At 36.8% G+C, this 22,365-nt stretch overlaps 1 protein-coding gene across 1 annotated transcript in view; it reads left to right on the forward strand.

The window, feature by feature from the left end:
- The window catches only part of tm9sf2 (transmembrane 9 superfamily member 2), a 49,660-nt gene extending 36,394 nt beyond the window's left edge, over positions 1-13,266 (forward strand). Inside the window, exons 10-17 of the mRNA XM_079812977.1 lie at positions 4,745-4,877; positions 5,359-5,478; positions 8,044-8,101; positions 8,309-8,468; positions 9,154-9,305; positions 9,458-9,569; positions 9,674-9,845; positions 12,302-13,266. Coding sequence (XP_079669103.1) covers positions 4,745-4,877; positions 5,359-5,478; positions 8,044-8,101; positions 8,309-8,468; positions 9,154-9,305; positions 9,458-9,569; positions 9,674-9,845; positions 12,302-12,369 — 975 coding nt within the window. The 3' untranslated portion in view covers positions 12,370-13,266. The remainder of the gene's footprint in view (positions 1-4,744; positions 4,878-5,358; positions 5,479-8,043; positions 8,102-8,308; positions 8,469-9,153; positions 9,306-9,457; positions 9,570-9,673; positions 9,846-12,301) is intronic.
- The last annotated feature ends 9,099 nt before the right edge of the window (positions 13,267-22,365 follow it).

Consider the following 22,365-nt stretch of genomic DNA (forward strand, 5'->3'; position numbering starts at 1 on the left):
TACAACTATCACGTCACTGTCTGATATGTGATCAGCCCTCTCATATGACCATATGGGTGTGTGTGAGTGAGTGAGTGTGTTAGGTTGTATGTTTTAGTACAGCTGAGTTTTTGTCTTGCACACAATAGAGTGCATGCTGCACAGTGTGTTTAATTTGTAAGTTAACGAGCGCAACCTACAGGATGTGTGTATGTCGCTTGTGTTTATATGACCTGGATCATCTGCTGCCAGCAATGAGAGTCACACTGACGAGAAGAGACAAGCATACACAGACATCTACCTTCACCAGTGGCGGCTTCAGGATGTTTTTGGGGGGGAGTGTAAGGGCTTAACAGTTCAGAGCGTCTGCTAAGTAAAATAATTGAATTCTGTAGGTAATGAATGGCATTTTATTTATAAATTTTCCCTTAAAGGGGTCCTGTTATGCCATTTTACATTTTCAACTTTTTTAGTGTGTAATGTTGCTGTTTGAGCGTGAAAAAGGTCTGCAACGTTACAAAGCACAAGATCACTCTAAAGGGAGTTATTTTCTAAGTTTGCACTTGAGCTGCACGAGTAATCGTTAAAAGATCGCAATCTCAATTTAGACACCCATGTGATCATGTAGGCTAGGGCAAACAAAGTGGAAAAAAAATAATATATTAAAATCTATATTGTTATATGAATATTCAAAAGACTACAGACTTTGGACATGACAAAAGTTATTTTGAGATGAATCTGAAGTTTGCGGTCTTTTGTTTGAGATTAAATGTCACTGCATAATTATTGATGATTGGCTGTTGAGGATGTAATTAATATGATTGCTAATATGGGGCATACCTGAGTCCTAATTGACTTTTCTCCCATCAAGACAATTGTTTCTACATGTTGGCACATAAAAAAAATATACCTTACGTATAAATATTAGACTAATTTCATTAACATTTAAACAGAAATTTTACAACCAACAAGTCTAATCAATATCACCCCCACACATACACCACCACCACTTCCCTCATCGAAGACAATTTGAAATATACTGCTTAATCTATGAACAATCAAATCCAATAGTGAATGCTGCTAAAAATAGGTCAGATACATGCAATGTGCTTGCCTTGCATTATGATCCTTGTATATTAAACGTAAGCGTTCACTTGTGTAATGTTAGCCATATTTTCCATTACTTATATTTATTAAAATCAAGTGAATCAATAGGCAGCACAGGACCAACACATTTAAACCTAATAACCTATTACGAACAAATTTCCTCAAATAAAAGTTAGTTGACATAAGTAAGCACGTTAAAGGGTTAGTTCACCCAAAAATGACAATTCTGTCATTAATTACTTACACTCATGTCGTTCGACACCTGTAAGACCTCCGTTCATCTTCAGAACACAAATGAAGATATTTTAGTTGAAATCCGATGGCTCAGAAAGGCCTCCATTGGCACAATGCACTTTACACTCTCAAGACCCATAAAAGGTACTAAAGACGTCGTTACAAAGTCCATCTCACTACAATGGTTCTACAATAACTTTATGAAGTGACGAGAATAGTTTTTGTGTGCAAAAAAACTAAATAACGACTTATATAGTTATGACCGATTTCAAAACAATGCATCATGAAGCTTTATGAACAGAGATGTATAGTAACGAAGTAGAACTACTTCACTACTGTACTTAAGTACTAAAAGGCAGTATCTGTACTTTACAAGAGTATTAATTTTTTCTCCTACTTCCACTTTTACTTCAGCACTGTGAAGTAACATATATAAACAATGAACAGCTGTATTTTTATTAACTAAGATTAACAAAGATTAATAAATACAGTAACAAATGTATTGATCATGGTTAGTTCATGTTAGTTATTAGTCTAATACATTAACTAATGTAATGTTAACAAATCAAACCATATTGTAAAGTGTTACAAACAAATCATTTACTCAGAACACCTCCTGAAATGAGAATATAAGTGTGCTTACCCCATTTTTTTTTTTAGTAAGAGTGGTTATAGTAAGATTTAATCTTAATGAACTACAGTATTTTCAGGTTATTTATATGACAATATGTAGAAAAATTACCTACCAACATTGTCATTGTCCTTTAGGTTAATCATTTGAAATAATAAAAACAATATGATGTTCAAACTTTTGACTACTTTCTTTAATAACTACATAACACAATACTTGTACTTTTACTTTCAGTACTTGAGTAGTACATTTTAAAATAAACTACTTGCAATACTTAAGTACAAAAAATGTTTAATACTTTAGTACTTCTACTTAAGTGTGGTGCTTAAAGAGCACTTCAACTTCTACTCAAGTCACTTTTTTGATAAGGAACTTGTACTTTTACTCAAGTATGTGTCTCTAGTACTTTATACATCTCTGGTTATGAATCAGTCGATTCAGCGGTTTGGATCGCCAAAGTCACGTGATTTCAGCAGTTTAGAGGTTTGACACGCGATCTAAATCATGATTCGACTCGCTGATTCATAACACTTCGAAGCTTCATGATACATTGTTTTGAAATCGGCCATCACTATATAAGTCATTATTTAGGGTTTTTTTGCGCTCAAAAACTATTCTCGTCGCTTCATCAAGTTATTGTAGAACCACTGTAATGAGATGGACTTTGTAACGACGTCTTTAGTACCTTTTATGGGTCTTGAGAGTGTAAAGTGCATTGTGCCAATGGAGGCCTTTCTGAGCCATCGGATTTCAACCAAGATATCTTCATTTGTGTCTGAAGATGAACGGAGGTCTTATGGGTGTCGAACGACACGAGGGTAAGTAATTAATGACAGAATTTTCATTTTTGGGTGAACTAACCTTTTAAAGCTACACTGTGTGATATTTTTCCCCATCTAGTGGTGAAAAGGTATATGACCATTTTTGTTTCTGTTCCTCTCAATTCCGATTTCGTTTTAACTCCTACGGTGGCCGATTTAGTCCAAGATTAACATGGCTTCCAGTTCGACCTCGTCCACATTCGACACTGTGCCATCGAGTGTTAAAGGGTTAGTTCACCCAAAAATGAAAATTCTGTCATTAATTACTCACCCTCATGTCGTTGGACACCCGTAAGACCTCCGTTCATATTCAGAACACAAATGAAGATATTTTAGTTGAAAGCTGATGGCTGAGAAAGGCTTCAGATAGGCCTCCATTGGCATTCAGTACATTGACACTTCCAAGATCCATGAAAGGCACTTAAAACGTCGTTACAAAGTCCATCTCACCACAGTGGCTCTACAATAATTTTACGATGCGACGACAATAGTTTTTGTGCGCAAAAAAAACATCAAAATAACACCTTTAACCAACTTGTTCTCGACTTCCGTGTGTGCCTCCACGACGCATGCGCGAGAATATGACGCAGATCCGGCGTTCGGACACATGACCCAGAAGCGATTTGTTTACGAGCAGAGGAAGACGCGCGTGTCTAAGCTGTTGGATTCTACATTGATCGTGCTTTAGGTCTCAGCGTAGTGCTCAAAATGGGGCTTAAGTGTGCATTTCATGGATTCCCGAACCCCGACGCTACGTCATATTCTCGCGCATGCGTCGTGGAGGCACACACGGAAGTCGAGAACAAGTTGGATAAAGGTGTTATTTTGATTTTTTTTTGCGCACAAAAACTATTGTCGTCGCATCGTAAAATTATTGTAGAGTCACTGTGGGGAGAGAGACTTTGTAACGACGTTTTAAGTGCCTTTCATGGATCTTGGGAGTATAAATGTACTGAATGCCAATGGAGGCCTGTCTGAAGCCTTTCTCAGCCATCAGCTTTCAACTAAAATATCTTCATTTGTGTTCCGAATATGAACGGAGGACTTACGGGTGTCCAACGACATGAGGGTGAGTAATTAATGACAGAATTTTCATTTTTGGGTGAACTAACCCTTTAAAACACGAAAGGCGAAGCTTGAATTTACAGGTATGTCCCTCTTTGGCTAATGTACTTTCAAGATGGAGGGGCAACATGGCGACCCGCATTGAAACCCCTTACCCGTATGTATTTTCAATGGCATATTATAAACTTACGAGAATACTTTATTACTTGAAAGAAGTAAATATACATTATGAGCACATATATTTTTGTTTTTAGCTAAGAATAAACTAAAAAAGTTACACAGTGTAGCTTTAAGGTAAGTTGGTTATTAACACAGAAACCACTTGTTTGAACACGCTTCTGGTCTATGAAAAGTATCTGTACATGACGGGCTGCAAAATCGGAAGTAAAGCTTGACGTGTTCTGACAACTATACATTAAGCGTATTCTCTTTGTTAGGATGTTGATATAGCAACTGTTCAAGTGTCAAATAACTTTCATTCATAATGTTTCTCCTTTAATCTGACATAAAATAGTGCCCTAGTGCTGCCACTGGCCTTCACCCTTGATATGAGTCACCTTAAATACACAAACTTCGCATTCAGATCACTTCATAACTTGGTATATTTAGCCCCTCCCATCTAGTGTTCGAGGTCACGCAGGGTCAGGCGTGATGCACACATCTGTTGCTTTTACGTCTTCTCTCTTTCCTGTGTCTCACCATGGCCCCTCCTCCCTCCACACACATCAGACTCATTAAGAACAGATCGAGAGTGACACAGTGTATCATTGGTCTGAGCAGCAACCGGCGTCTTTACTTTGATCTCTGGGAGCCGTAATTGGGCTGTAGACCCAAACCCACGCCTGAACTGGGTTCCGTTAGCTCCTGCTATTGTTAAAGCCTCGCTTTTTCACTCCATCTATTCCAGGAGGATGCCCAGGAGGAATTTGGCTGGAAGCTTGTTCACGGAGATGTCTTCAGGCCTCCCAGGAAAGGCATGCTGCTGTCTGTGTTCCTGGGCTCTGGGACACAGATCTTCATCATGACATTTGTTACTCTCTGTAAGTGTATGGAGAGATGAGCAGTCGTGTAAAATTCAAGCCCTTATTGATAGAGTACAGTTTTTCCTTTTCATTTACTTTACTTTAGAAGTGTGTCTTTGGCATAAATACACAGTCAGATGTCTAAAATAAATATACAAATATCAAAATGATGTCCTGATTAACATGAACTTGCCTATTATTTAATGGATTATACTGAATTAAATGTGATGAGAGAGAAACGCTGACAGTAAAAAAAATCAAGAGATCTTTTTATAAAATGCAGCATGACTAGTGTAGTAAGATGTTTGAACAAAAATACAACAATGATAAATGTTTACTTTGTGATGGCTGACACAATGAACGAACCTGGAGTATCCTGTGATGGAATTTGATGAGTTTTTGATAGACATTGTCTGAATTAATTTAGTGTGTCAAATTTTCTAAATGTATGCAACCGTGATCTTGACAACGTTTTCCTCCTCTCTCTCTTGTCCTGTAGTTTTTGCCTGTTTGGGTTTCCTGTCACCTGCCAATCGTGGAGCTCTGATGACATGTGCGGTGGTGCTGTGGGTGCTGCTGGGTACTCCAGCTGGTTATGTGGCTGCCCGCTACTACAAATGTAAGTACACAGCAGAGGTTTGACCCTTGACCTCTGATCCTCCCTTCATTAGGGCTGTCTGCAGTTCGTTAGATTTAATTAGTGTCAAAGGAGCCCTCTACACGAACAGGCAGGCATACACACCCCTGCTGCTTTTTTGCTTTAGTTGTGTTCGACGGCTTGTGCAGATTACAATGAGAGCGTACTCTTCTTTTTCCAGACCTGCCATGTCCTACTATGATATCAGTTATAGATCCATCTGCTGAGCTCTGTCTGTTTTAACATCAGTCATACAACAGATGTTTAAATGTTCCCTTTGATCTTCTATCTGCTTGTTTCTTGCTAGAAATGTAATCATAAATGATTTTTTTATTTTTTTTTATTTTACTTAATTTAATAATCATCCGATTTTATTATTATTTCCACCAAACTTGATGCACAGGCTTGTAGGAAATAACAGGCAACACATTTATTATAGTTAACTCAAACAAAACAAAACTCCATTACTTGAAATAAATGTTATATAAAATAACTTTTTTTGCTAGTTCCCAAAAATAATTTCTCATTTTCATTTAGTTTCATTTGATGCTACTAAAACTGTAATAAAATTAATTACTTTATAGACATTAGATAAACTATAGCTAATAAAAAGGACAAAATGATTACTAAAACTTTAACTAAATTAATAATTAAACTATAATAGTATGTAAATGAAATTAAAATAACACAGAGGTAGCATCCCAGTGCCTATGGTTTTCTCATTGCTTCCCTCATAGTGGTGCAAATACTTCCCAGTGTCAGTCAGAAGAGCAGACATACAATTCACATCTCCAACCTAAATAAGATTACAGTAATTGTTTTCCAAATATAAATGTGAAATATAAGGTGTACTTTTTACTAATTACTAGGGGTGGGAGAGATGCATTTCTCCGATGCATCACACACAAAAACTCTCAAACCTTCCATAAAATAATCTTCCATAAAGTTAAAAAAGGTTCAAGTGAATTACAAACGCAACCACAGGCTTCATTGCACAGCAAATGCGCTGTGAGAAGTATTACACTTGCAATGTGCGGTCTCGCCCCCACAGATATTTCAGTGCTTTCATTTATAAATGATCTACTACAGTTTGGAATGCAGTAGGACTATATAGTCAATACACAAAACTCACTTACTGACAGACGGCTGCTTTCAAATGCTTGCGTTAATATGCTTTTAAAATGCAAAATTAATGTAAGCACAGTCAGTTATGTCTTGAGGGATTAGACAGAAAGGACAAAATATCTGAATAGAGCTGTACATTAGTGTGGATGATCATCGTCATCAGTAATAATCAAACAGCATTAAAGCTAAGAGAAAAATCACTCCCTGCTCTTGACTGGAAAATGTTCAGATAATTAAAGCACTCTTAGGCCGCGTGTCCACCAAAGCGTTTTTAGCCGGCTGAAAACGCTAGGCGCTCTGCTGAAAACGTCTCGCTGTTGGCGCTTGAGAGCGTTTTGGCAGCGCAGCGTTTTTTTTTTTCAGTTGAGAGTCTTTGCTTATGATACGGAATATCTGTGGAAGTTACTAGTATCTCATTTCACAAATAGTTTGTTTCTGTATTGATTCTATATAAAAATGCAGATACAATGTAAAGTATTTGCTCTGGCTCTTGTTTTAAAGTATTTTGGTCCGTTATTAAACTGCTTGTTGTCATCTGTTGACGTTGTATAGTACAAGCAGAATATGGCGGTTGGTCGGTGTTGTATGTCCCGCCCCTCCTCCACTGTGATTGGACGGCTGGGTGAAAAGTGACAGTGATGAGCACTGCGCTTTACTCAAAGTTGAACATTCTTCAACTCTCGGCGACCAGTAAAAACCGCTGAACGCTCAGCGCTTGAGCGTGAAATACTCGCTCAGCGCCTCGTTACTACACTCATGGCGTTCTAAAAACGCGGCGCTCCCATTGAAAACAATTGAATATGCCAGCCAGCCGCGTGAAAAAACACATTGGTGGACACGCAGCCTTAAGGCCCGTTCACATCAAGAACGATAACTGTAAAGATATGCTTTTAAAGTTTTATAAGATAAGAAAGTTATGTTTACCTCAGTCTTTATTTTACACATAAATCGAAAAATCCCATTATAAAACCACATAGGAAAATCTCAAATTATTCTTCCAGGTTCTGACGTCATATCTGCACCACTATTTAATAAGAAAAAAAAAGTGAGATAAAGAATAGTTTTGGAATCGGATCGTCAATCCCAGAATCCGAATCGTATTGGATTGGATTGTGAGGTGCCTAAAGATTTCCACCCCTACTAATTTCAAGTAAAATCTATAATTTTAGCACGTAGTAAAAGTATGTGATATTAGATGCAGCCTCACATGCTAAAATATATTTAAGACACACCTTTTTATGCACCTAATTAAATGTAAAAGTAATAAAAACATAAATTGAGTAAATTCGTTTATTGAATAGAGCACTATACTATTAAGTTGACCGTCTTTTCTCTTTGTGGTTTAATATTTGATTTGTAAAATGTGGTTTATTATTTGGTTTGTCAAATGTGAGGTCAACTGGTCTCTCTCACTTTTTACAGCCTTCGGTGGGGAGAAGTGGAAGACCAATGTTCTGTTGACAGCATTTCTCTGTCCAGGGTGGGTAAATGAGAAATGTATTATTTCCTTGAATTTAAATCCATAGATTTAATTTCATTAAGCAGTTATATTGTTAAATGTAACGGTTAATGGGAGATTTGGGCCATTTAGCTAAATTTTGAACTTGCACTTTGATGTCTTGTGCTTTGACATGTAGCTTGATTAAATATGGCTTGTTGTTGATAATACATTTTCATGCTTTTTCAGGGTGGTGTTTGCAGATTTTTTTGTAATGAATCTGATTTTGTGGGGCGAGGGTTCATCAGCTGCCATGCCATTTGGCACCCTGGTGGCCATCCTGGCTCTGTGGTTCTGTATATCAGTGCCTCTCACCTTTATCGGAGCGTACTTTGGTTTCAAGAAAAGCGTAAGCTTTCTTCACTTTCAGATTGTTTCCCAATAGCCTTTTTCAAAACGTGACTCTTTCCCCTCCTGCATTTAAAAAAAAAGTTGCCTGTCAGTGCCAGCATTTTTCATCATTTTCACAAACATTTATTTTTGTATATGAATATCTGAACATGCAATATATCAAAAGAACAGAGCCTCTGTTTTTAAGGGGGAAAATGCTTTATGCATTTTTTTTTACATTTTGAGCAAAAAGCTGAGAGAATCACTTTTTCAACATTGTAACAGATTTACAACATTGATGTCAACATAGATGGAGTAGTTAATCAACACCCCAAATCTTGCACAGTCCTATAGCTCGTCCTGGGTCGATATTTCATTGGCTAACACTAGGCAGTTTTGATTTATATGCTTGTTTAATGTTGATGATCGCGTTATTTTACATATGCAGCAGCTTCCATATGCTACCAATTGTTTCTGCTGCTGCTTCGCCTGTGTTTTGATCAGGAGATTCAGTACTTGTTCAGAAGATGTGTAATAGCACCCCATACCATATAACACTGAAAACACGGCAAGCCATGAACATTACGTCAATGGTGGGGAAAGAGTTCCTTTGGTTTATGAAATAATCCAGAACCCCATCAGTTATCCATAATTATCTCTTTTTTTATTGAAGTTATAAATGTGTAATTTTTGTTTAAAATCAGGGCATTGAACATCCCGTGAGGACCAATCAGATCCCCAGACAGATTCCAGAGCAGTCCTTCTACACCAAACCTCTTCCTGGCATTGTCATGGGTGGAATCCTGCCGTTCGGCTGCATCTTCATCCAGCTGTTCTTCATCCTTAACAGCATCTGGTCAGTGCTGATGTGAAGTTCATGATGCACCTTTAGAATCAGAGTCTATTAATGGTTACTCAGTACTCCTGTTCTATTAGGCTTAACGAATTCCAGACCATGAAACCAATTGGTTTAAGTTTACTAACCAATGTAAATCATTTATGTTGCAGGTCTCATCAGATGTACTATATGTTTGGCTTTCTCTTCCTGGTCTTCATCATCCTGGTCATCACCTGCTCTGAGGCCACCATCCTCCTGTGCTACTTCCACCTGTGTGCTGAGGTGAGAGCACATACACGTGACCTTATGCATATTTTCGAAAATGGTGGGGGGTTTTTTGTTGTTGTTTTTTTATTCATTTGTTTTGTATATGTGTCATCTCTTAGGACTATCACTGGCAGTGGCGTTCCTTCCTGACCAGCGGATTCACAGCTGTTTATTTTCTGGTCTATGCCATCCATTACTTCTTCTCTAAACTACAGATCAGTGGACTCGCCAGCACCATTCTTTACTTTGGCTATACCATGATCATGGCGCTCATCTTCTTCCTCTTTACAGGTCTGTGTGTGTGTATAGAGCAGGGGGCGTTGAACTCAATTTTGGCTTGGGGCACATCAGGGTTATTTGCAGTGTTGCCACAGTTACTTTGAAAAAGTAACTTAGTTACTTTTAAAATCAAGTAATCTGTAAAGAAACTAAGTTAGATTACAAGTTACTTTATTAGTTACATTAATCAGTTACATTAATCAGTTGCCGACAACACCTCTGCAGCCTCAACATAAAAATGACAACCGTTTTTGCCAACACTTTATTGGAAGTGCATTTTTAATAGTAACGTCAACAATGTATCTCCTGAAATTGTATCTCCAAAAAAAATATTTTGACTAATTTTATAAAATCTAAACATGTTAATGAAAAGGTACAAATTACTTTGTGTTCTTATTAAATACATTTATGAAAAACAATTTATATTTAATTTATATTTATATTTGAATGTAAATAATTATATGGGCCTACACAAATAATGTAAAATTACAAGATTTATAGTTTATTGTAAACCTAATGTGCAGCTCTGTAAAGGAACAACAATTATATGATCGATACGTGAGAACAATATATTTTTTAATAATCTTTAAGTGCACAAAACTATGAAAATATATGAAACGCTTCAAAACAGAGCGGCAATAAAGCGCATATGCGCATCCCGTGTGCAGAATGATGCGCTTAAAGCAACATGGAATCAGAGGGCGCAGTGCAGCGCGAGTGCACATTGAAAATTTCACGGCATTAAGAGAAGATGAGCGTTGAGCGCACAAATCCTAGTCTACTATGTAGCCTATATCGGTCCAAACATTCACTGATTATTTGTTTCTTCACAGTTTTAAATTCCGGTTATTGTGCTTGTGATGCTAATTAATAGACCTTGTGTTGTCACCTGGGTAGCGAGCACAACATCTTTCAGAAACCGCTAGAAACTCAAGCAAGATAAATTATTTTATCAACATATCAAGTATTATAACGGGAATATATCATATTGGAGTGAGCTTCACCGTGCTGCTGACTGTAACCGAACGCGACGCGCAGTTTTGCTGAACGGAGAATGATTGACAGCTACAGCGGAGGAAAGACATTCAGCTATGGAATGGCTTTAGATGACTTTGTAGGCTGCTAGCAAATAATAATATGCTAATAATGATTGCTGAAGGATAATGTGACAATATATATTTCTGATGATTATTTAATTATCACGACATGCCTAATCTGAGTAAGTGACTGCCTGTCTTGAGTTTTGTCGACAGACGGAGGCGGCAAGAAATTTGACGGAGGCGGCCGCCTCGTAATTCTCTATGCAGTAAAAACCCTGCTGAGACTCAACAAGAAAGCAAAAATATATATTTTTACTAAGGAAAATGACAAAAATAGTAACTCACAGTGACTTGGATAAATTACTTTAATCTGATTACTGGTTTGGAAATAGTAACGCGTTAGATTACTCGTTACTGGAAAAAAGTAGTCAGATTGGAGTAAGTACTAAGTAACGCGTTACTGGCATCACTGGTTATTTGTACCCCTTAGGGCCAACTGAATATCTAAGACCAATTTCATAACTCATTAGAATCTCAAAAAGCTACTTCTACGCACCAAAGCATTAAACTCTAGCTATTTTAAAAGTAGTCTGTTTATTTAACAAACATTTGTGTTGCAGATCATTTAATTAGTTACATTTTAAAGTGTAATTTACTGTATATAGGGCTTTGCTAAAGTTGCCTATTAGGTATAAAAACTGTTTACAGTTTTCTTGATGACAATTACAAACTCCATATATTTATTCCTTGGAACTCTGTTTCTTTATGGTCATTTTTTAATAGACTCTTATTGGTTTTATTAAGAACTTGCTCTGAAAGCAGTAGTATAGATATAATGTACCACATCCTTAATTTCTGTGGGCACACCTCAAGTTTGTCACTTGATGCTTCGCAATGTATGACTGACATAATGAAGGCCTATGGTTTTTATTTCATTGTTATTCCAATTCTCAAATATGTGCAAGTAAGCAGTTGACGTCATGAATGAGGTAACAGGCCAATTTTGAGTTTAAAGTTTATAGTGTAGAGAGAGCTTTGTGAAATAAGAATGCATTCTGATTGATATTCATTGATATTGGCAATAACAAACTCCTGGTCCATTAAACATTAGTGTAACATCATTGATACACTGTAGGTGTGGAAGAACTAGTCAAATCAAAGCAATAACTTGCATATTAGTATATAAATATTTCAGAACAAAGCTATTTCTTGGACAGCAACCATTTTAACAACAATTATGTCACAATCACTGTGCTGTTAACCCTTTGAGTTCAGATTTAACTAAAAAAAATATGTGGGATATGTTTTGTTCCAAACATTCAATGTTTGTTGGCTGTCTTTGTGTCATTTCGAGTGAAGAGAGAAGTAGTGCTTCAGGTAATATTGTGTAGTATTTTAGTAATCTCGATTTGTATTTTTTGCTTCCAGGTACAATTGGATTCTTTGCCTGCTTTTGGTTTGTCACCAAGATCTACAGCGTGGTCAAAGTGGATTAAAGTAAATAAAACGATCTCCGAAAGGATCTGAACTCTTCTCCGCCCAATGTGAGATCCCAGAGGGAGGGACCTGAGCGCTGTTTAACTTACTCTGTTGTTGCCACGGCGACCCTGCTTTACACCAACAAATCTGAATCAACAAATTCCTTTTACTTTGCTGTTTATGTGTGCGCGTGCATTAGTAGTGCATATTCAATTTGAAGAAATCGACACCTCTGCTTCTAACGGAATACAGCAAACATACACACTGGCCATTGCAACTTGCTTGAGTAATTACGGTTTTGAGTTCTCCCTTGTAAATATTACTTGATTCTCTTTTTTGCTAACATTAAAATGAAAGGGTAATGCATAAATCACAGAGAAAACTGGCTCCAGTCACTGAATCTTTCAGAAGTATGATTTTGTAAATAGCATTTTTTCCTAAAATGCATCAAAAAAAGAAACGGGGTTAAAAAAGGAAGGACTTCATTCTTTGAGAATTGATTTAGGAGTGAGGTTGTGTGAATTTTCTTTCATCATGTTGATAGTGTACAATTACTGCTTGCCTATACTTGTGTATAACCACCAGTGGGGGGAAATGTCTATTTAACTTTTTGTTTGGTAATTTTTTTCTGTTTGTTTCCGTTTTTGCCTCAACACTTTGTGTGCCTCATTATCACAGAGGGAAATCAAGACATTTTTTTCCGGATAAGAACAGGTTTGTGTAAATGTGAAGTGCCCCGTCCATACACAGGGGTGCTGGTGTGAAGTGTTTTCCTTTGTATATATGCACAGCATTTAAACGTGTGTCCATAAAACTACATTAGCTTGGTTGGTCACTCAGTTTTGGTTTTTGTCTTCTCTGATTTTGAGGTAATGAGATTAAAAATATTAGAAATAAAATCTCGTCTCCAAACACGTCAGTTTACTTGTTTGTTTTAATGTAGTTCTGTCTTGATTATTTGTCTTTTTTCTTTTCTTCTAGTTTTACTTTTTGTATTTTGCTATTCCATAATATCAAACCTTTTCATTAATAAATGACAGGGAAAACACATTAACATTCTCTACAATAACAAGACCTTCAGCATAACATCTTACTTTAGAATAGTCAGTAGCCTGCTTCATTAATAAAAAAATAAAAAAAAGATATTATTATTTGACGCATGACATTGTCTAGCATTATAGGTTCTTCTCCTTGAATTGTATTGGCCTAGCGCCATTCCAAGAGCACTGGGACTTTTCTCTGTTTTTGGTTTTTACTTGGTAGTTTGTTGTTTTTTCCTTTCTGCGGGTTACATCATTGACGTCAGTAGGTGGTGGCGGGGCGGGTTATTTGTGTGCTATAACACGTTTGTGAAAATTATATTTAAAAAATGCTGGTGGTGGCTGGCAAATTTTTGCAAAAACGTTAATATAAAAGTTCAAAAACAGTTAATATAAATTAGTGGAAAATTATATTTAAAGTTAAAAAGTAGAACCGTTTTACGTCCAGCAGGTGTCAAGGTGTTGTAGCAATTACTTGACATCCTGTATAATATGTATATGTTTTTTTTAGATTTAGTGTGTGTGTGCGCTGGTAAATCCTACTTTATAGGGACAACATCCGCGCGCACACACGTGTTTTATGGGGACCTTCCATAGACATAACGCTTTTTGTAGTGTACACGGAGTGTACAATCTGTATATTCCGCCCCCTAAACCTATACCCATCGCACTAAACTTTCTGCTTTTTTACATTTTCAAAAATCATCACTTTGTGTTTGTGTGAGTGTGTGTGTGTGTGTGTGTGTGTGTGTGTGTGTGTGTGTGTGCGCGTGCGCGCCTTGTTTGTTTATCCCTTCCAGATGGCTGCTTCAGTCACTCTTTTGTTGTGTTGCTTTTCTTTTGCAGGAGACGAGAGTTTTATGGCTTCTCGTAATGGGTCTGGACTATATTCCACACCTGACAAAATGGCAAGCAGCTTTGGTGGAAAGACGTATCCTGCAAGAAATTCAAGTCAGTCTTTATCATCAGAAATCACAGACAGATTTCACATGGCTGAATTATTCCTGTCATTTTCACTCACTTACTTACTCTGCAGAAATGTACATTGTTCACTCTGATACTATTATCAACTCAATAGAGACATTGATGAATAACAGCCATTTCCTGGCATCATGTTTAGCTGTGTTGAGTCATAGCATCCTTTTATAGTGAACTTCACCAATATTTTCTCTCAAAAACAGGACAAAACACCATTTGTTTTCTTGATATCTGGTTTATTATTGCAGGAATCATCCTTAAACATTGCAAGACACTGGTTATGCCCATTTTGTAAACTAGTTTCTTGGCGAATACAGCATTATGTTAAGCACTGTTTGCAAAAAGTAAAGGAAAGTTCCACTGGGCCTGGCACACTTTTTAGGTTGCATCTATAACCAGTGCTCAACAGTTACTGTACAGGATAGGCCTACTTTATGTGTATAAATTCCTTGTGGGAATTGGTTTTCACATTTCCCCTCTTTATATCTTCTTCTCTTTTTTAGATTTAGATTAAAATAAGATCTTGTATAAATTGATGACATGAAGATTTAATGTGAATATATTGTCAAATAAATGTGTTGTAGAGAAGTAGCTGAATCAGCAGAGCTATATTTTTCCTTTCAAAATTCTCTGTGATCCTTCCTCACCGTCATCCTTTCTTGTTAACGTGTTTCTCTGAACAATGGCTGACTGTGGCAGTGGTTCGTAAATAGTGTGGGTGGACAGCCTTTCTTTCAAACTCACTCCATATGAATGATCACTTTCCGGCTTCCATCACAGTGTCCTGATCTGAGATCAGCCGGTTCTTTCCCAATTCAAACGTTTAACTTAGTCACACAGACTGCACAAGTGCTCTCAAATCAGCTATAAAGTGCAACTTTTACCAAGAGCCATTAAAATGAGAGATTTTCACGGCTGAATCACTCTCTATTCTAATCCTGCTTGCTAAACGCTTCATTTTGGGGCTCTTGTTCTTATTCAGACACCCAGATGAGGGAAAGTCTATTCATTGGATCAAAGGCTTGAGTGGTTTCCTTTAAGGACGGAATAAAAACTCCTGAGAGTGTGTCTGCTGGACAGCTCAGTGTTAGTCAGCTGGGTTGTCGGCTTTAAGAGTGAATAACACCAGCCCCTTTTGTTTAATGAACACATTCAGCATGATAAAGAGTCTTTGTGGGCTTTTTCTTGCAAACGTAGACAGCATCAAGAATCAAGAAGCTGCAAGTAAACCTAACATCTCTACATAAGATTCCTGCGCTAATTGTACATATTTATTCTCATTGGTCTGACCACTGAAATCTTTGAGACTTTGGTCTTACTTTATCATATATCATAACTGAAATGTTTCCACATATTTATATATCGCCCCCTAGTGGCTATGCAGAGTTTTATGATGCATGATGAGCTACTTTCCACTTTCTAACTGCCAAAATAGTCACCTGCTCCACCCCAGTCCATCACAAGCAACAATCTTTTCACATTTACACATCTGTTTACCTTTCATATACCTTTCAAAAGAGAATTTCTGAGGTCAGCACAATCACGTGACATAACTCTGAAGACTGGAGATACCTGCTAAAAACTCAGTGTTCACACGGGAATAAATTACAATTGAAAATATAGTATAAAATAGAAACATTTGAAATTGTAATAACATTTCACATTACTGTTCTTACTGTATTTTTGATCAAATAAATGCAGCCGTGGTGAGCATATAAGAGACTTCTTTCAGAAACATAAAAAAATCTTACCGACCCCAGACTTTTGAAAGATAGTTTGAACGATAATGTTCATTATTTTTTTAAATTACAAGAACTACATTTAAATGATATCATGCTTGTCTTTTCCTTCAGCTTTTTGCGGTTGTCCTGAGAAAATCAATCCAAATGAAATAATGGAGTTTGTCACGGTTCTGTAGCACTGCGGAGGCTTTGATGAGGTCATAAAATGCAAAGAATGTCAGTCACCCAGTGACACCAAGACTTTCTCTCTCTTTCTCTCTCATTCACTCTCTTTTGTCTACTTCTCTCCTTATGTTGTTCTCCCACTCTTTCTTTTTGTGCTACCTCAGCTTTGATCAAGTGATTTGCTGGAGTCTGAGATTAAATTCATGTTCTCATTTATGACTACTATTATGACCACAAATGGCAGTGAAGGGCAGCCCAGAATTTAAAGACCAAAAAAGTGCATCCAAGGGAATTGAGAGGTTTGTGTAAGAAAAATATCCATATTAAAACGTTATAAACTAAAATATCTTGGTTCCGTCATTCAACTTGTGAAGAAAGTGTAATGCCTGTAAGGCATTTTTGGCATTCATTTTAACGCTACGTCCTAGTCATATGTGTCACGTCAGTTATGCTTTTTTGCCGTAAGTTCAATTCAGAAGGCAGTCTGGCGGAAGCTAGATATTTTACTGTATAAGGTTAAATATGAATATTTTTCTTACACAAACACATTGCTTCGCTTCAGAAGGTCTTTATTATTGTGGAGCATGCAGTTATGATGGATAGATGCCCTTTTATGGACTTCAGAGCCACAATCACTGCCATTATAAAGTTGGATTAGCCCCGACATGTTTTAATATAACTCCTATTGTATTCGTCTGACAGAAGAATATCATATACACCTAGGATGTCTTGAGGGTGAGTAAATCATGGGATAATTTTCATTTTTGGGTGAATCCCTTTAAGGGTTACTCATCAGATGTGCATGTGCTACTCTGTGATCATTAACTAAAAAGAATCATTTCAGTATTCCAAAGCATCAGATCTGTAGTTTTCAAGCAGCTTGTCAAGTCATATTACACTATTTTGTCTGCAATTCAATCTTTAGGACAACTTCATCTATAAGTCCTGATTATATATATTGTTCATGCTTGTGCCGGAAATGACCAACTGGCATATATTGTCTTTGCTTTTTTTGCCTCACCAAACACTTTTGTCCACTGTCTCTCTCTTTTATCTCTCTCTTTCTCTTTCCTCCGCCCACTACAACCACTCGCTCTCTTTTTCCCGTCACGGGTCTTCTGGAGTCTTTGTCCTTCCGTCACACTGCAGACGTTCGTCACTCCCCTTCTCCTTTTTTCCCCTCAACCCTTGCTGTCTTTCTTATTTTCCTCCCTCTCTTTCTCACTCTTTCACCCCCTTTTCACCTGGAAAAGAGGGTCAGTTGTGGCCCTGTGTCTCTTGGGGCGTCCCGTCAGATTCTGATCAGTGGGGTGTCTCTTTGTCCTCTTTCATTCGGGTCACAATAGGGCAGTGGAATGCCAGCGTGTCCGTGTCCAATCCTCACTTGCCCCACAATGTCCCTGTGTCTATAACGGATCGTGCAATCTGGTTATTTGGTTTGCCGGGAGTCAATAAAAACGCAAGGCCTTGAAAAGATGACCCCGTCCAGCCTGCGAAACCCCTCCCAGTCCTTGTACAGGTCCTCCCTCGGATCAGACCCTCCTGTCTCACGTTTGCTTTCAATCGCTTTATTTATGAAGAAGGATGGATATACAGGTGGTTATTCACTAATTAAGAGGACTGACTCATTACGTCTGTTAGATTTGGATGTTTGTTCCACCACATACACAAACAATCCTGGGGTAGAATCATCTCTCTCTGAACATTTAGACTGAATTCTTCTGTTCTCTACCACATTATAACAACTGATGGTGTTGAGTAAGTGCAGCTTGTGTGTAGAAAGGCAGAAGTGGCCTTTCCAAGAGATCAGATTAGACTCCTGAAGTTAATGAATCCCACTTTATCCTGTTTCATACACTACACTGCCTTAATCCTGTCTAATGACTCCACTAAGACCTGTTTCATGTCCTTTGAGATTATTTTGTAGTTTTGAGGTTTGTTTTCCATTCAGATACTTGAGTTGACTGAAATGGCGCCACTGAAGTGTAAACAAGAATAAGAACGTCATAGGGTCAGTATGTACAGTTAATCTGTGTTCTGTTTTGGGGTTAATTATGCAATGAGTCCCAGTAAGTCTGACGCTGATTGATGCTGGAGGGCGGTTGGAAGCGTGGATGATGGGATTTAGGCCCTATTGAAGTCACTGAGGATCCTTGACACCCTCGAGAGAAGTAGCTATCAACTACTTCATTTAAAGCCTCTTAAGAGCTGTAGGACACATATCCTTCATTTTACCATCCCAGCTTAAGTGTAGTTTATCTACTCTCTACTGATTATTTTCAACACAAAGTTTAATTGATTGCGGAAATAAAGCTCTATTATATTATATTATATTATATTATATTATATTATATTATATTATATTATATTATATACTATTCTATTCTATTATTCCATGAAGTTCTGTAGCGATGCACAGTATTGGACTTTTTTTAATTGATTGGTATCGGACGATATTGGACATTTAATTTGTGCGTGCTCATTTCCCAGTTTGTGTGTTTCCTTTTATCTTAGCCATCTAGCACTCACTGGAAGCAAATCTTTAAAAATACAAATGATGTAATAACACTGTTAAATGTAATCTTTAGCCAATCTCAAAGTGAAAATAAAAAAAAAAATGTGTCCTGCATATATTATAATGTTGTGACGCCTACATTAATTTCAATCTTTTTGGCCCAAACAACACAATTTTCAAAGGGTCTATTTCCTCTGGTATTTTTGTTGTTATTATTATTAACAGAAACTGGGAGTTTTAATAATTTCTTCAGACAATAGTATAGAATTGTATTCATTATTGGCTAGTTATTTTTATCTTGGTATTTTCCGGAATTTAATATCGGTGCATCTATAATTTTTTTTCCATTATTTTCCTTTCACGTCTGTTAACTGCACGTACCATTTTTTAATGTACTTTATCAAATATATATAGCTACATCCATAATGCAAATATGAACCAATGAGGGCTTATGGTCAAGATTTTTACCTAACAATCTGCTTTGATTTAAGTGTGGTGAAGAAACACTGACCCCTGCAAATCAGTAGAATCTCAGTGTGACATATATATATATATATATATCATACATAAATGCTTCAAACTAAAAATGTACTTCACTACCAACTCTTTTTTTCCCCTCTTCGTTCTGAGGGAAAACAGCAGTGAAACTTGTAGTCTTCAGAAGCAATTGTCATGCCATTCCCTTGCAGTGAACCAGACGTTTAAAATAACCATATCATATAGCTTCCACTGTGTGAACCCATAATAACCTGGAAAGAAATTGGCATTTATGACCTGAAACAATCTTCACAGCTAGAGACTCCATTAGTGTCCTCTTTGCCTGTGGCTCCAGCATCAGTGTGTGTTAACTTGCGGTTATGTGAAGATAATGCTGAACTAAAGCCTATGAAACACTATTGTATTGTCCTCCATCACCTGTTGTCCACAGATGCCCGGCGGGTGAGATCCTCCTCCGATGTGGATGGCCTAAGGCCATGTGTCGTCCATCTTGGTAACCCTTCTCTCTATAGGCATTGTTTCCTGACCTTTAGCCTCTTCAGAGCTTCTTCGGCCCGATCATCGGTTCCACTGCACCCGCCCCCCCTCCTTTTTTTTTGGCTGAAACTCGGACGACGGGGGTTCTATCATAGATATCTTGCTGAGAGTGGTGTGACCTGGTCATTTAGCAACAGGTGATACAATTAAGAGGCTACAGCATCTATTGCTTTCACACACTGGAGATCATTTCATTGTGTATGATCATATTCTGTAAAACAGGGCGCATCACTTCTGGTTTAAGTCTTTTGTATGTGCGTAAAAGAGCCGTTTTACCTAAAGATATTGTTGTTTTTTTAGTTGTTAGGTATTTTTTTCTAGGTTAGCTGATAACCTTAAAAGTCCATAGTCATCAGTTCATACTGCCATTGACAAGGGGATGCAATGAGACCTATTTTTCCTGTTTGTTCATGTGACGTTCAGCATATTAATTATGCTTGTGTGAATCGATGAAACCGAATCGTTCAATCTTTTCACACAGATACTGCACTCATATCATTGTAGTAGATATTCAAATAAACATATGCAAAATAGTTATAAACTATGACATAAAAGATGTTATAACCATGTAATAACAAACGTACGCTCTTGGGAAAGCATTTTAATTTGGTTAAAATCTGTATAATAAATGATTTGATTTCCCAGCTAGAATGATCCCCATTATATTGTTCCAACCATTGGACTGTAATGTTGATTTAATGCAAGTTGATTTAGATGTCATTTTCTAGTACCAAATTCCCTCCATCATCATCATAATCTCTTTCTGATGTCCCCCCATGGTGAAATGATCTCCTCAGCTCTATAGAAACATTTAATCTGCCCCCTTCAGCTTGTGTGCCTCTCTCTCCAGCAGAGAGGTTTAATTGAAGCTGGTCCCACACCTTTGGTCAGTGTTATGAAGGGTTATATGGTCAGATGAGCATGTCTAACACATCATTGACACAGCAATATGATGATCCAGGTGGAAGTGTTTCTGGAAGAAAATTAAATCTTACAGCCTTTACACTTTATATTATAAACACAACTTGTGTAAAAATGACTCAAAATATTGTTTTCCCCCTGAAGTTCTAACAGCTATAAGAACTACTACACAAATAATGCATTTCTGTCTTTTCACTCAGATATTTTTAAGCTTACACAGCAGGTGTCATGTACTGTTTTTTTTTACATTTATTATTTTATTTTTAGATCAACTCGGCCAAAACTAAAAAAAAAAAAAAATAAAAAGATTTAGCTTACTTCCCAGCATTCACTAGGACATAAAAATGTTATGTAGTTTTCATTTTGGACATTTTCCAGTTTTATCGACAATAGTGTTGTTTTAAATTTACACTACTGTTCAAAAGTTTATAATTTGTAAGATTTTTAGGGAAAGTGTTATTTTTTTTTTATTCAGCAAGGATGCATTAAATTGATCAAAAGACAGTAAAGACGTTTGTAATGTCTAGGATCTATTTCAAATCATTTAAATTAAATGATGTAATTTTGAAAAGTATCATGGTATCAAAAGTATCAAGTATCATTCCACAAAAATATTAAGCTGGACAACTGATAATAATAATAATGAATGTTTCATAAGCACCAAATCAGCAAATCTGAATGATTTCTGAAGGATCATAAGACTAGAGTAATGGCATAAAAATAGAAAACTCATATTATTAAATCTATTAAAATAGAATATTACTATATAATATTAATTTATAACAATATTACTGTATTTTGGAATAAATACAACCTTGGTGATCAAAAAAGGATTAAGTAGCCCACATTTTTTCTCGGTTATGTAGCTGGAATTTTAAAGTATTTCTTGAGTGTTATTTGGTTCATAAGTATTTATGTGATGTCATTTGTTTAACATTCATTTAATTAGGACAAGAAGAACTTTAATAAATAAACTTTGACTTTGATTCATGAACAAAATCCATGAAAAATTTCCATCATGCAAAAAGTTATTTATACTAGAAAAATGTTCTTCTAAGAAATGTTGACTGAAAGGTTATTTGGGGAACCAAAAACGGTTCTTGTATGGCATTGCTGCAACAACAACAACAAAACCTTTTGGAACCTTTATTTTTTAGTGTATTATTTTTTGTTTTTAGTTGACATTTTAATGCTTTTAATTAATTAAAATAAGTACACAAAGTCTCACTCCTGAGAAACGCAGGTGGGACGAGGCGCTGACGCCTGCTGCTACTGTTTTCAATAGGACCAAACACGGTTCCTTGTTTCTCGCTGCAGTGGTTCTGTTCCATCCTGTCTGTCAGTGCAGATATTATGCTAAGCCCTCCAAACTACCCTTTATATATATATGGTTGCCATAGCAGCATTATTCCTGTGGAGTAGCAACTTCAAATGATTTTAGAGGCTTTTGGGGTTTGAACCTCAAAAATGTGTGTGCATGTGTGTCTTTGAGAAAACAGGACCGAGAAAGAGAAAAGAGATGAACTGCGATGATGAAAAACTTTTTATGGTAGGCCTATTTATGCAGATTTGCCAGATGTAAGAGTCAGATTATAGCTCCCACCTTCATGCAATAAT

Source organism: Gobio gobio, assembly GCF_949357685.1.
Source record: "Gobio gobio genome assembly, chromosome: 3".
NCBI lineage: Eukaryota > Metazoa > Chordata > Actinopteri > Cypriniformes > Gobionidae > Gobio > Gobio gobio.